The sequence below is a fragment of the Antedon bifida genome, chromosome 7 (assembly GCF_963402885.1).
Source record: "Antedon bifida chromosome 7, ecAntBifi1.1, whole genome shotgun sequence".
NCBI classification, from domain to species: domain Eukaryota; kingdom Metazoa; phylum Echinodermata; class Crinoidea; order Comatulida; family Antedonidae; genus Antedon; species Antedon bifida.
Window position 1 is genome coordinate 21,987,109 of NC_136232.1, and position 12,624 is coordinate 21,999,732.

At 31.5% G+C, this 12,624-nt stretch overlaps 1 protein-coding gene across 3 annotated transcripts in view; it reads left to right on the top strand.

Moving 5' to 3' along the window:
- The window catches only part of LOC144848541 (tumor protein p53-inducible protein 11-like), a 53,498-nt gene that overhangs the window by 17,061 nt on the left and 23,813 nt on the right, over nucleotides 1–12,624 (top strand). Inside the window, exon 1 of one of the 3 annotated variants that reach the window (XM_078705340.1) lies at nucleotides 5,361–5,557. The exons of 1 other annotated variant lie outside the window; for it this stretch is intronic. In XM_078705340.1, coding sequence (XP_078561466.1) covers nucleotides 5,499–5,557 — 59 coding nt within the window. In that variant the 5' untranslated portion in view covers nucleotides 5,361–5,498. Of the gene's footprint in view, nucleotides 1–5,360; nucleotides 5,558–11,232; nucleotides 11,335–12,624 lie in introns of those variants that run through there. One more of the 3 variants, XM_078705342.1, reaches the window with a different exon arrangement.

Consider the following 12,624-nt stretch of genomic DNA (forward strand, 5'->3'; position numbering starts at 1 on the left):
TTATTGAAGTCAAGATGCTCCTGCCATCGTAAACCATGCGTAAACGTATGCTATCGTCGTCTTGTAAAAAGAGGGACAGTCCCTTTTCGCTTGGTAATATGATGCAGTTTGTATACACGCGTACTCGTATCGTATACGGATCGTATACGGATCGTATAATTAGGAAATTGTTTATAAATGATCGTATACGGTTCGTATATGTTTATTATGCGGGCAGGAACTTCCGAATTGACGTATACGTTTCGTATACGAAATGGACTTCCTATACGAAACATATACGAAACGTATGTAAATCGTATACGTTCGTATACGGCTTTTTTGCAAAGGGTAGCTACAGTAGTTGCAATTAAATTTGTATGTGGGCAAGCTTAGCGATCCGGTCGATGTCCAGTGCGTCTAGTTCAGCTTTATGATGGATTTATTAGTGTGAGTGAGTGGCCAAGCGGTTAAGACAGTGGACGCGTAATCCATAGCCATAACAAGGCAAGGGTTCAAGGCTCACTCGCTCCATGGTTCTGGTGGTAGACCAAATCTTCTAAGATAAGGACTATAAACCGCAGGTCCAGTGTACACACATTGCTCATGTGCACTTTAAAGAACATAGTACATCTTTTGAGACAAGTAGAGGGTTACTCCGGTGTACTAGTTCACACACTGAGCCACTGTCGTGGACAGATGTAATGGCGCCATAACTGGCTGCCGGTGACACGATGGTACCGTTAGGGGAGAAGAATGTTGATGAAATTAGGGGTAAGATCTAAGTGACAGCGCTCTGATCTTCAAGAAATAGCGCTATATAAAATGTCGCATTACATTATATTTTATTTGCAAATGTTAAAATAAAAGATACACTGTCACACATATACTAGCTTTCCATCTCCACAACAAATTATTAGTTCATTTAGATATTTTGATTGATAAAAGTGGGCTTTTAAGACAGTGCTGTAGGCTATGTGTTCATCATATTGAAGCTGATGGTGTTTTATTCAATGATAATGATAGATCAAGGAAATATCTCGGTTGTAAATCAGGTTACCACTCTGATTGTGTCAAATACTGTTTAAACATAATTTATTTTCTGTCTGACCGATTTAAAAAATCAATACTGTGCAGAAAACGCTTTTTCCTGTTTGACAAAAAGAAAAATGCTTAATGTATCGTCAAAATCAAGGATATTCATGTTTCATACCAATACATTTGTTTCTAATTACTAAAGCTCTGTCTACACTAGTTTGATAGTGTTATGTGCCCAAATATGGTAGTGATATGCTTAAACATGGTAGTGATATGACATCAGAATGTCCATATATGGCCACATCACATTTTTTGTCACATAAAGTTTGGTAGTGTAGACAGAGCTTTAGATAAACAATAGAACTTTAAATCTTTAAAATATAATGTCAAACTAAATACTCTTTAAACCTGTTTTAATGCAATTATCTAGCAAGCTTGTTTTGGGTATCATACACACTATGTATTGCAGTGACTGTCTCATAATACTAGTAAATTAAAATAAACCATTCATTAAATTATTTATTACAGGAAAATTGAGTTACTGCAGTAACTGGTAATTGTTATACATTGATGCTGTTTTAATTGTTTAAAGATTGATTTATTTAAAACTATACAGTCAACTCTCCCAATACCGGACACCTTTGGGCTGGCCAAATATGTCTTGGTTTCCGGAAAGTCTGGTATTCCGAATGTGTTTTTATGGTAAAATGAATTTTGGACTGTTTGGAATACAAGAAATGTCTGGTATTGGCAGAGTTTCTGGTTTTCAGAGAGTCCGATATTGGGAGAGTTGACTGTATATGATTTTATTGAGTTTAGCATTAGTACGGTATACTTCAACTCTACTGAGAATGAATGTTAATCAGCAGAACAACATATTGACTGAGAAAACAACATTTTCAATTTAAATTGTTATTTCAGGCGTCTAATAATATCAATGTCGTATAAAGTTCATGTTACATTTATTCACTTTTTATCGAATTCAATGAATAAGTTAATTAATTTGATACATTTCTTTTCCATAATTGTTTTGTTGATGATTAATGCAATTTTTTGGTATTTGTTTTTTTTTATAATCTATTTTTACAATATTATTAACTTATTTTGTTATTTCTAAAAATAGAATAATTATAACAATTCTGGGAAAACTTGATGCAATATTTTTAATAAAGCAGAAATTATGAATAATTTGTGAGATTAATTATGGCATAAATTAGGATGTTATATAGGGCCGTATATAAGCATGGACGTAGATCAAATACCTCTTGTACTCTGGCCGAGTGGTATACTGTAGGCTTAAGACTCAAGAACTGGAGCCCTGGGTTCGATGCCCATCAACATCATCCATGTTTTTTTAAAATAATAGTTGAGAGAGAGATTGTAAAGCTCTGTCTAGAGTAGCAAACTAGTTTGACAAAAAAAGTGTAATGTGCTCAAATTTGGTAGTAATATGCTTAAATATGATAGTGATATGCTTAAATATGGTAGTTATATTACATCATCATGTCCATATATGGGCACATTACATTTTTTTGTCACATAAAGTTTGAAGACAGATTTAAGTTCAGAATGTATTTAAGAAATAGGTATTATCTTGCAATGCTTTGTCATAGAAAATAATTAATTCATGATTTCTGCCTTAACCTGCAACTGGAAATCTTTACAAAAATGATTTTAAACAGTAATATTTGCAGGATAAGCATAACTTGACATTTTGTTTAATGTTTATTAAACGTGTTCCTTTGTAGCTGACATTTTCTTAAGTTCTGTCTACACTATGAAACTTTATGTGACAAAAAAATGTGATGTGCCTATATATGGACATGATGATGTCATATCCCTACCATATTTTAGCATATCACTACCATGTTTGGGCACATCACACTAGTTTGATAGTGTAGACAGGGCTTAAGAGCATTGTGACCTGTCATGTTGATTTATTAATGAACTTAACAGAGAATAGAATGTGGATTAAACGCATATGAAATTAAGCTACATTCACTTCTCATTTCCTTGCAATTTATTAAATCGGTCAAAACCCTTTCCATATAAATATGTAAAATATTCACACAAAATGCTAGCAGCTAAAAAATATTTAATCCAAGTTTCTTTTTTAATTTACCAAATACATTTTAAATGAAATGCATTATCTTCTTCTTCTAAATTCTATATTCATCATCATCCTATTAAGCGATGAAAACTATTTTTTTTTTGCACAATAGGAATTATGTTTAATTTAAAAAGTATTCTATTGCAGTTTACTGCAGTAACTATGTTTTTGAAGGCAATCACTGAAAATAATAATAGACAGGTTAAAGATTTTTTAAAATATGTTTCCAAAAGTTTGAGCTGCAAACCCTACAAACATTACATGGAAAATTAAATACTTGGTTAATAATAGTATAGCTCCCTCTATTGTTGAGATGGAGTGCCAAGACTTCTATTTTGTGATTAAAAGTAATAGCACCCTCTATTGTTTAGCTGCTAAAACTTTTATGGTATAGCATGAATAAAGTGTTCAAAGTGATGATTCAAAATTTTAATCTTTATTGGATAATCAAAATAACAATAATTTCGCAGGCACAGCATACAATAAAACCATGAAAAGTGTGTGAGGAAGGAGAAATAATAATACCTCTTCTTTGGAATTGCACTGGTAAAACTTTCATGGCAATTTGATATATTGTAGTCCCTCTAGATTAGTTAAAGGATCGGAGATTTCAAATCCAAGATTGCGTTTTAAAAATAAATTAGTCTAAATTAAAATAAGTTGTAATATATTTGTGTGACTTAAATAATAAACGCTAGCATATAATCAGTGAGTTAAAACAACCTTAAAGCAACAACAACAATACATAACACAGGTTCGGCATTCAAAGATTACATCAGTCAACCACACAATGTAAGTATGGAACGCCAAGTACGTCTCATTACACACCTCATTGTAAAATGCATTTTGCCTTTTTAATTGATTGTTATGCAAGAAATATCTTGCCCTATCAATACTTGTGTTTGCAGTGTTTTTATATTTATTTTACTTCTACAATTAAAATATCTTTAGTATTGACAGGTACATTGGTAAATTTGTTGTTGTCTTTTTATGTGTATATTGATCTGTGCAATTTTTATTGTTATGTAAATCCCAAGCAATTCAGTTTCTTTTCTGTGATTTGTGGATATATTAAAATAAATAAATAAATAAATAAATAATTAATATGTACGTCAATTATAAATTAATTTTTATTTGTATGAGTATGTGTAAAGTACTGTACAGTTACAATAAAGTTGCTATGTAACATACGTTCACTGCTAGGATGAGGGGGTTGGAGGGGGGTGGGGGGTGGGTTGGTAACAGTCCAACTCTAATTGGGTGTACAGTATGCTAGACAGGTATAATGACCTTTTTCTGTTGACTGTTGTACTTTAACTTTATTGCAGGATCAGTGAGTCATACATCACTGACATTTTCTTACCACTGCAAGATTCTTATTTGCCTTTTGTTGTCAAATTGCACTTTTAGGCTATCCATCAATCAACATTATCTTTGTTATGGACATTTATCTTGTGTCATCATTGTGACAACAAATGTTGACATCTAGTCATCCTGGCATTCATGTGTGTAATCGTATGAAAACAAGATGTTAAAACATTTGGTGATGCAAAAAAACCCCCAAAAGTGTGCCTTGAAAAAGTGAGAAATGACGTTTACCAAGTATATTTTTTTGGCCTAACCTTTGTGTTTCTTGTGTTGTATTCCGTACTCCTAGTAGATTTATCTTCATTATTCAAATCTGAGTGTAATAAATTCTCATTAGCAAATTGTCACTTTAGAAAATATATCTACGAGTTAGCTTTATCTAGTATGACCATCAGATGATTATCACCATGGCTTCAAATGTATAAAAAATTAATTACGAATTGCTTACGAGATAACAATCGCGTATTTGTCACGTTGGAGAGCCATAAACAATGAACAAACTACTATTAATGATTTGACGTTCAATAGATGTAAATTCAATATATAAAGGGTCATAGTTCATTGTATAATATGCGCATGTAGTTAGTACAACATTTATGAGAGAAGTATAATCTTTAATCTAGCGTTTAGATTGATTGCCAGAGCTTTACGATTTCAGTTATCATTAGTGTGTAAATGTACGAACATGTTTCAACTAGGCTTGCTATCTATTAATATTCTTTGTATCTTATAAAGGAATGACAATTACCAAAAAAAGCTTTTAAAGTTTTTCTAGGCCTGTCACAGCGATTTTGTTTAATCAACGTTAGCAAGGTTTGACTGTCTATAATTGAAAAAAGCTCAGAAAACTCGGTTGGATTTCTATTTTCGTTTCGTATTTATATGTCAAGATTTGAGTGGTTTTAACTAAGCTTTTAATCGATGTTGTGTTGGCCTAGGTGATAAATACTGTTACCGCCGATTTAATTTTCCAATACATCCATTTGACTAATTCAGTTGAACGACTATGTCAGAAACAAGTTCTTCAGATCAGGCAGCGTTAAAAAGGCAGGCTAGCTTTCAAAGGTAAGAATATCGTCTATATTTTTGTCATGCTTCTCATTTATTTGTGTTTGCCTCTTTCTAACCAGTTCCATGTCCCATGTAGAATCTGTATCAATCCTGAGCGAAAACCGCCTGTCCACTCCACGTTTTGTGTGTAAATGATCATAAGGTGTGTAAATTGACCTTAATAAAAAGCAGAAGCTTTGAGCTTTACACAAGATTGACTCTTTACAGTATAGAATACTGTAACTCCCTCTTTTTCAAGGGACACTTCCCACTAGGACAAATCATAACGCAATACAATGCCATATCGAGTGCCGTATTGCATATCACAAGTGGGACCCGACGACTCGACAGTGCTGCAAATATCTCTACAGTGAAATGAAATCAGTGTCTAGTGAGCGCCCCACTTTACATTCAGAGATACTTCTATAAAAAAATGTATTTTAGTTGTTTCTGCTTTAATTGTCATGTTCAGGAAAATATGGGACAATGCTTTTAAACTGACTGGATGTAAGCAGCTATACTGTATATTTTTATTGGATTTGTAAATTAAGATTTGCAAATTTTAGATTTGTAGATTAAGATTTTTAAATAGATTTGTAAAAGTGTATTTGTATTACTGTTGTGTAAGAGAGTAATGAAAATTATTTAAAGCAGAAATTTATAATAATTTCAGAGCTATTTTTAATGCCTTTAGGTAAATTTTATCAATTACTAAAGTAATTCATGCAAAGTAAAATCCACATGCGGATTATTGAAATGCTACATATACTGTACCGATACTTTATTGTTTTCTACATTTTTAGAAAGGTCTTGTTATATATCCATCTGTGTTTTTGTTCTATTCATTATTAACCTTTTCTGGATACTTTTTCCAAAGGTTTTAGTATATCAGATCGTTATATTCAGAGGAAATCTCACTCTATTTTTCTTCATATTTTTTACATTCTTTCATAGCCATATTTTTATCGGCAGATGTTTTATACCGTATATCAGATTATTCAAAAGTAGAGGGGAAGCCACATTTGTTTTTTGTCTTCATAAATTCAACGTCTTTTTTTGTGAGTCTACATAGACCTTCATTGCATAATCGCAGATCATTCAATTTTAGAAAAGGAGTTACACTGAATTTTTATTTAACATAGATTTTTACTGTCAATTGTAAATTGTACAATCTGATGGACACCCATTTGGCTATTGCTAATACTCTATGTCTCTTTTTTAATGGTAAAACAAAAATTGGGATCATTATGACCTCAATGGAGTCCTTGTATGGGGATGGTAACTGTATTCTGTATAGTGTGAAAGGGGCTTAAGATTTTTCTGTAGGGATCCTTTTATGGTTATTTATACTCTTTTCCCGTTTTAACATTTAACATAGTTTGTAAAGTACATTTTGTGGCATGCACCCTTTTGTGCTGATTACTAGCTGCATTATTGGATATGTTTCCATACGTGTTTGATCCAAAAAATGACTGGGGTAATAATGTTCAGCGCTTAGAGGTTTCACAACATTAGGCGCTATATAAATACAGGATATTATTATTATTATTATTGGCTGGTCAAATATAGCAACCTTTCAGGGGTAGATCCAAATATAAAAAAGTCATTATTTTATTTTAAAAAGATAAAGATAAATTTTCTAAAGTCTTTTTATTCCCCCACCTAAATTCGTGCCTGCCTTTGGATCTAACCCCAAGAAAAGGTTGTTTAGAGTGGAGAGTCCATTACTATTATGTAGAGAGTCAATTGTACTCTATATAGTGTAAAAGGGATTTAGATACTGTAGGTTTTATAGTTCTCATTCTGTTGTCTTTTCTTCCTATTTTATTTCATGATAGATTACAGCGGCTAGTACAGTTTAATTAGACTTACATAATGAACTCGCCATTTACGTCATGCATTCTTGATTTTTGTAATTAATTGGTTCAATTATGTTAAATGTACTGTACTGTATATTATTTTTTTTTTAATATACATTATACTGTATGCAAGTAGTGTTGCGTACGTTATTGCCTATTAAAGTTTAATAATTAATTATTATTAATAATTAAAATAATTTCTACAAAAATATCATACTGTATCTTATAGTGGGTACTGCATTACAGTAAAAATATGTATTATACTAGTAGGGGTATTATCAACATATGCAAAAGCTTGTTTGTATTTTATATTTAATAAATTTTGAGTTTCATTTAAAAAATAAAACTTCCTATTATCAATATAACACAGAACGCTTCAATTCAAAATGTATACTAGTGTCTGATAGCACTAAACTGACTCTTGTTTTCGTCGAAATGTAATTCATCTTGAATAAGGTTACCGTAAAGACGATCTGTTGAGTGGCTTCGATCGCTGCCATATGTGTCAATTGGTTCTGTGCAGTCATGTTTACAATTTGTAGGAAAATAAAACCTGAAATTCATTATAATAAAAGTAATTAATGAAGAAGACAAGCTTATAAGATAATGTGGCTACATTAAAATAACGATTTTTATTTCATTTAAATTGTTGATTTAAATTGTAATTGTCAAAATTATTCCACTGCAGTTACTGCAGTAACTACATTTTGTTTACACAGTTGTTCAGCAAAGCAAACCAAAACATTGATTGATTTTGGAATGAAACATCCCATAACTACAAGTACCTCTTGTTTAAAAACCATTATATATTATTTTATGTAATATTTTTTAATTCAAAATTTATGCTTTGCTGACTAAAAAGATAATAAAGGGTATAAACAATATTGAATAAATAAAGGAAAATTATCAAAATGAAATGATGAACGAGTCTCTGAAATTTGATAAACAGTGGCGGCGCAGTTTGTGTCAAAACATATCTTCTATGTAATCCATCCATCTTTGATCCAATGTCATAACTCTGTAGAGGTTTTGGTTGGCGCATGTGAATACTGCCCTCAAACATTAAAATTAGTTAGTATTTTTTGAAAACGTCCTTTAATTTGACAAATTGTCTGTTGTTTTTTGCTTAAATTGTCTGTTGTTTTTTGCTTAAATTGTCTTGTTGTTTTTTTGCTTAAATTGTCTGTTGTTTTTTGCTTAAATTGTCTGTTGTTTTGGTCCCTATATTTCGAAAACTACAAGTCAGATTTTCATAATTCTTTCTTTAATTTTAATATTGATACAAAATATTAACAGGCAATGTATGCTATTAACTTTTAATGTCTACGCTCGCGCTAAGGTCAAATTTTCGTTCGCCAAAATGGCGAAAGGTTTTGAAAAACATTAGCCAAATTGAAAATCCTTTAGCCAAATTAAAAAAACCATAAAAATTCGCAAAAATGTTTATTAAATAAATAATGCATGTATTTGTTTGTTATTTTACTTCTTTTACATTCATATTATTATTAGGTATCCCAATGAAGCTGATTTTCGTTACCGCGATTTTAACACGTTCGTGAAATTTCAAAAAGTGACGTGTCTTTGAAGTTAAAATTATACTATTTCTTATGTACCTATGAGAATAAAAATTATATGCCTGGAAAGATCTTGTTTAAGGGATTATTTTTATATATTTTTAATCTATGTTTATTAAATATTTTAATAGAAACGCGAGTTAAAAATGAGGTACAAAAGCCGGCGAGCCGAAATCCGCGTGCTAAAAATAACTTTGGAAAACACCTACCCATTTTCGCACCCGATCGCACGAGGTCCATAATAGGTGGTGGAGTAATTTTTGTTGCATGTTATCGGGCTTTAAATACTCTTTATTTTGATATGTAAATCGGTTATTATTATTATGTACATCCGCCTCATATGTCAATTGTAACGATAAAAATTGAATTTTTGAGTCTTTCTCATTATCAAAATCTGGCTAATTTAGTATTGAATTAAAGCTAATTTATATTTCTGTTTGATAAACCACATCGTTTTATTTGACTTTGCGTGGACCTCGTGCGAAGAAGCCAACAAGACCAACCACTGAAAAAAATAATCCCTACCATAAATATCAGTGTTTACCATTTTCCTTACAGGGGATTCAGTTCTCCGCTTATTACTAAATTACCGTCGCCCAGGCAATGTGCATGGTATGCATGTATTAGCGCGTTAATTAATGATTGGATAACCCCCGCAGTGGACTGTTCCATTTTCTGAACTAGTCTTTGCCGCACACGAGGCATGTCGAAAAATGTCGCCTCTCATCATGGAATATTTGCTTCGAAACGTCAATTTTACCGATTTATTAAATTATATAATAAGTGGAATATTTATCAATCTATTATATAAAACAAGTACGTTAGGAAGAAATGTACCGCAGAAATTTAAGAAGCTTTGAATTTGCTATGCAGCGGCCGTAACCCATTCTATGTATGTAGGCGGCCGAAACGCGCTTTGGCCAGGGTTGCCGTTGTAGTATACGCTGTTTCTTAGCTATTCAATTTAAAGCGCAACTTTCGGATAGAATAATCGAAAGGGAAATAAAATTAAACATGTTAACATTATACTATTGAGGTAATTACTTTGTTAAATTTAAAATTCCCCTTTTTAAATAACAGAACAGCCTCGTTTACGGAAGTATTCGTCCACATGTTTCTTCTGTTTACATTTTCTTCTCGAAGTTCATTTTCTACGTCGAAGAATAGGGACTTCCCCTTTTATTCGCTGGTGTCATTAAAACGTCATCGAGGCACGCTCTGCGCATGTTTAAACAGAACTAAAAAAATGAACACGGCGATCGTGACGTCGTCACATAAAATGCTGTGGCGGTAAAAAGTGTACCCGAGTCAGAAAGTACCGAAGTGTGGCGAATTCTCGCTCCCATAAGAAGTCACGCCGACCAGGCTAGGCCTAGGCTTGGAAATGTATTTTCGCCAATTTGGCGAACGAGGCAATAATTATTTTCGCCAAATGGAGACTCCAGTCGCCATTGGCGAATTGGCGAGCAGTTAGCGTGAGCGTAGAATGTTGCATCGTTATCCCTAGGTAGTAGGCCTACAGTAGGCCTATATACTAGTATGTGGGTCGGGTCATTAGGGAGTTCTGCTCCAACACTGGAATATGTACATACTCATGATATACTGTAGTTTAGTTTATGATTATATTTTTGTACCGTACTGATTGTTAAACAAAAATAATTGATATAATAAATCATTATATCTGATGAAGAAAGAACAATGATTACAAATTTTAGTCAAAAAGTCGAGCGGCGTTTTTTGTAAGAAATATTTCTTGTTTAAAGTGATTTTATATTGATTGCAATCATTTTGTTAACATCTTACCAAAACAGATGAGAAGTATCAACACAGCAGCTATTAATATTATTATTAATATTATTTTAAGTATTATCTTTGGTTTCTTATATTTTGCAAGTAGTTTTTATATTCCTATGTAAGATGATCACATAGTCAATAGAATACATTTCCTGATATAGACACAAAGCAAACATCATTCCATTAATAAGGTAAAAACGTTGTGTATACTATTTGTAAAGTGATACAGAATAGTCTATTATTTACTGAACTTGCGTCAATTTAACAAAGACAAAACATTATTAATTAATCAACATTTTAATAATTAATCTTTCATAAATTGAAATATAACTGTAAAATATTTATATTATTAATAAAGAATGTCTTTCAGATGCTTAGCAAATTTATTTTATGTCAATTTTGTTTATTGAATTATAATTGAATATGTCACCCCTATTTTAAAATGGACTAGCCAAAAGTTTCCCAACAGCATCTTCCAACAAATTTTAGGCAGGGTCAATCAATTGCACAGGCTGAAGTCAAACTTAAAACAGGGTACAGTATTGTTTAAGCACAGTGAGTAAAGGTAAGGCAACTTCACCCTGTAGAGTAACTATTTACTAATTTGTGATAATAAATAACTTTACATCTATGTTTACCTTTAACCTAGTATATATTATTTTAGAAATATTTGTGACAAATTAGCAAAGTTTCTTCCATTTTATGTCTATGATTAAATGGCCTTTTGTCAAAATTTTTAAAAAAAAATTCTTTAAAATAACTTGACCGTTTCGGTATTGCGGACTTACACAATACAGTACTGTAGATGTATTCCAAAGATTAATTATTTTGGACCGTGGCATTGAATAGTTCTATTTAAAAATATTGTTGTTTACAGCAGTCATGATTAGATTTTTATTAAGCTTGACAAAATGAGAATGCATTATTTTCAATAACGAGGTTTTAATCTTAGTACAGTCCGTCTTAATAACCGAGATTGGTTAGAACGGCACTATATAGTATTGTAGATTAATCCAATCTGATCTCGCTTAATCCAATGTGATCCTGCTTAATCCAATCTGATCTAGCTAAATCTGTGTCGGGTCTGGTTTCCATTAATACTTGATGAAAATGAAAAACATAAAATTAAAATTATATTTGTTGTGGATTTTATGAAAGTTCTATGCAGATCACATAATTTTTTGGCTAAAATTTAAATTATTCCATTGGAGTACAGTTTTCATGAATGGATGTCCAGTATTAACACCTAAAGTAATGACGTTAAATTCCTCAAAATTCCAAACTTTTTCGGATCTAGCAATAATAAAAATATTTGCACAAATCATTAAAGAATAGGAAGAAGTATAATTGCATAACAGCCCAGATGGAGAAAAACATGGACAAGGCTTTAAATAATACTTTATAAAAATAACATTTTGGTTTTCATTAAGTTTCGCTATTTTTAGGTATTAATCGCTATCTATTTGATGAATCTAGCAATCTTTTTTTAGCTCCTGAAATCAATTTAATAATGTAATGTATGTTGATGATAAATTATCCCCAGGAAATCCGGTCATCACATATGAAATAAATGTTCGAAATGTAAAGAATTTTTTAACAGGCTACTTCCTAATGATGCAATTATTTCTTTCTTGACATTCATTCTTAATTGTCCAACTAGACTAATATTTCCTGCATGTGATAGGTATAACACTGGGTATGATTCACTAATAGTTGAAATAGAATAAAAAGATATATTGTTCACCTGATAAATAATTTTTCTTGTTGAATTTACCATTTTAATGTCACATAATAGTTATTCACTATGACCAAAAATTGAATCGCAAAAAAAAATATTTAGCTGAAAAAACTAATT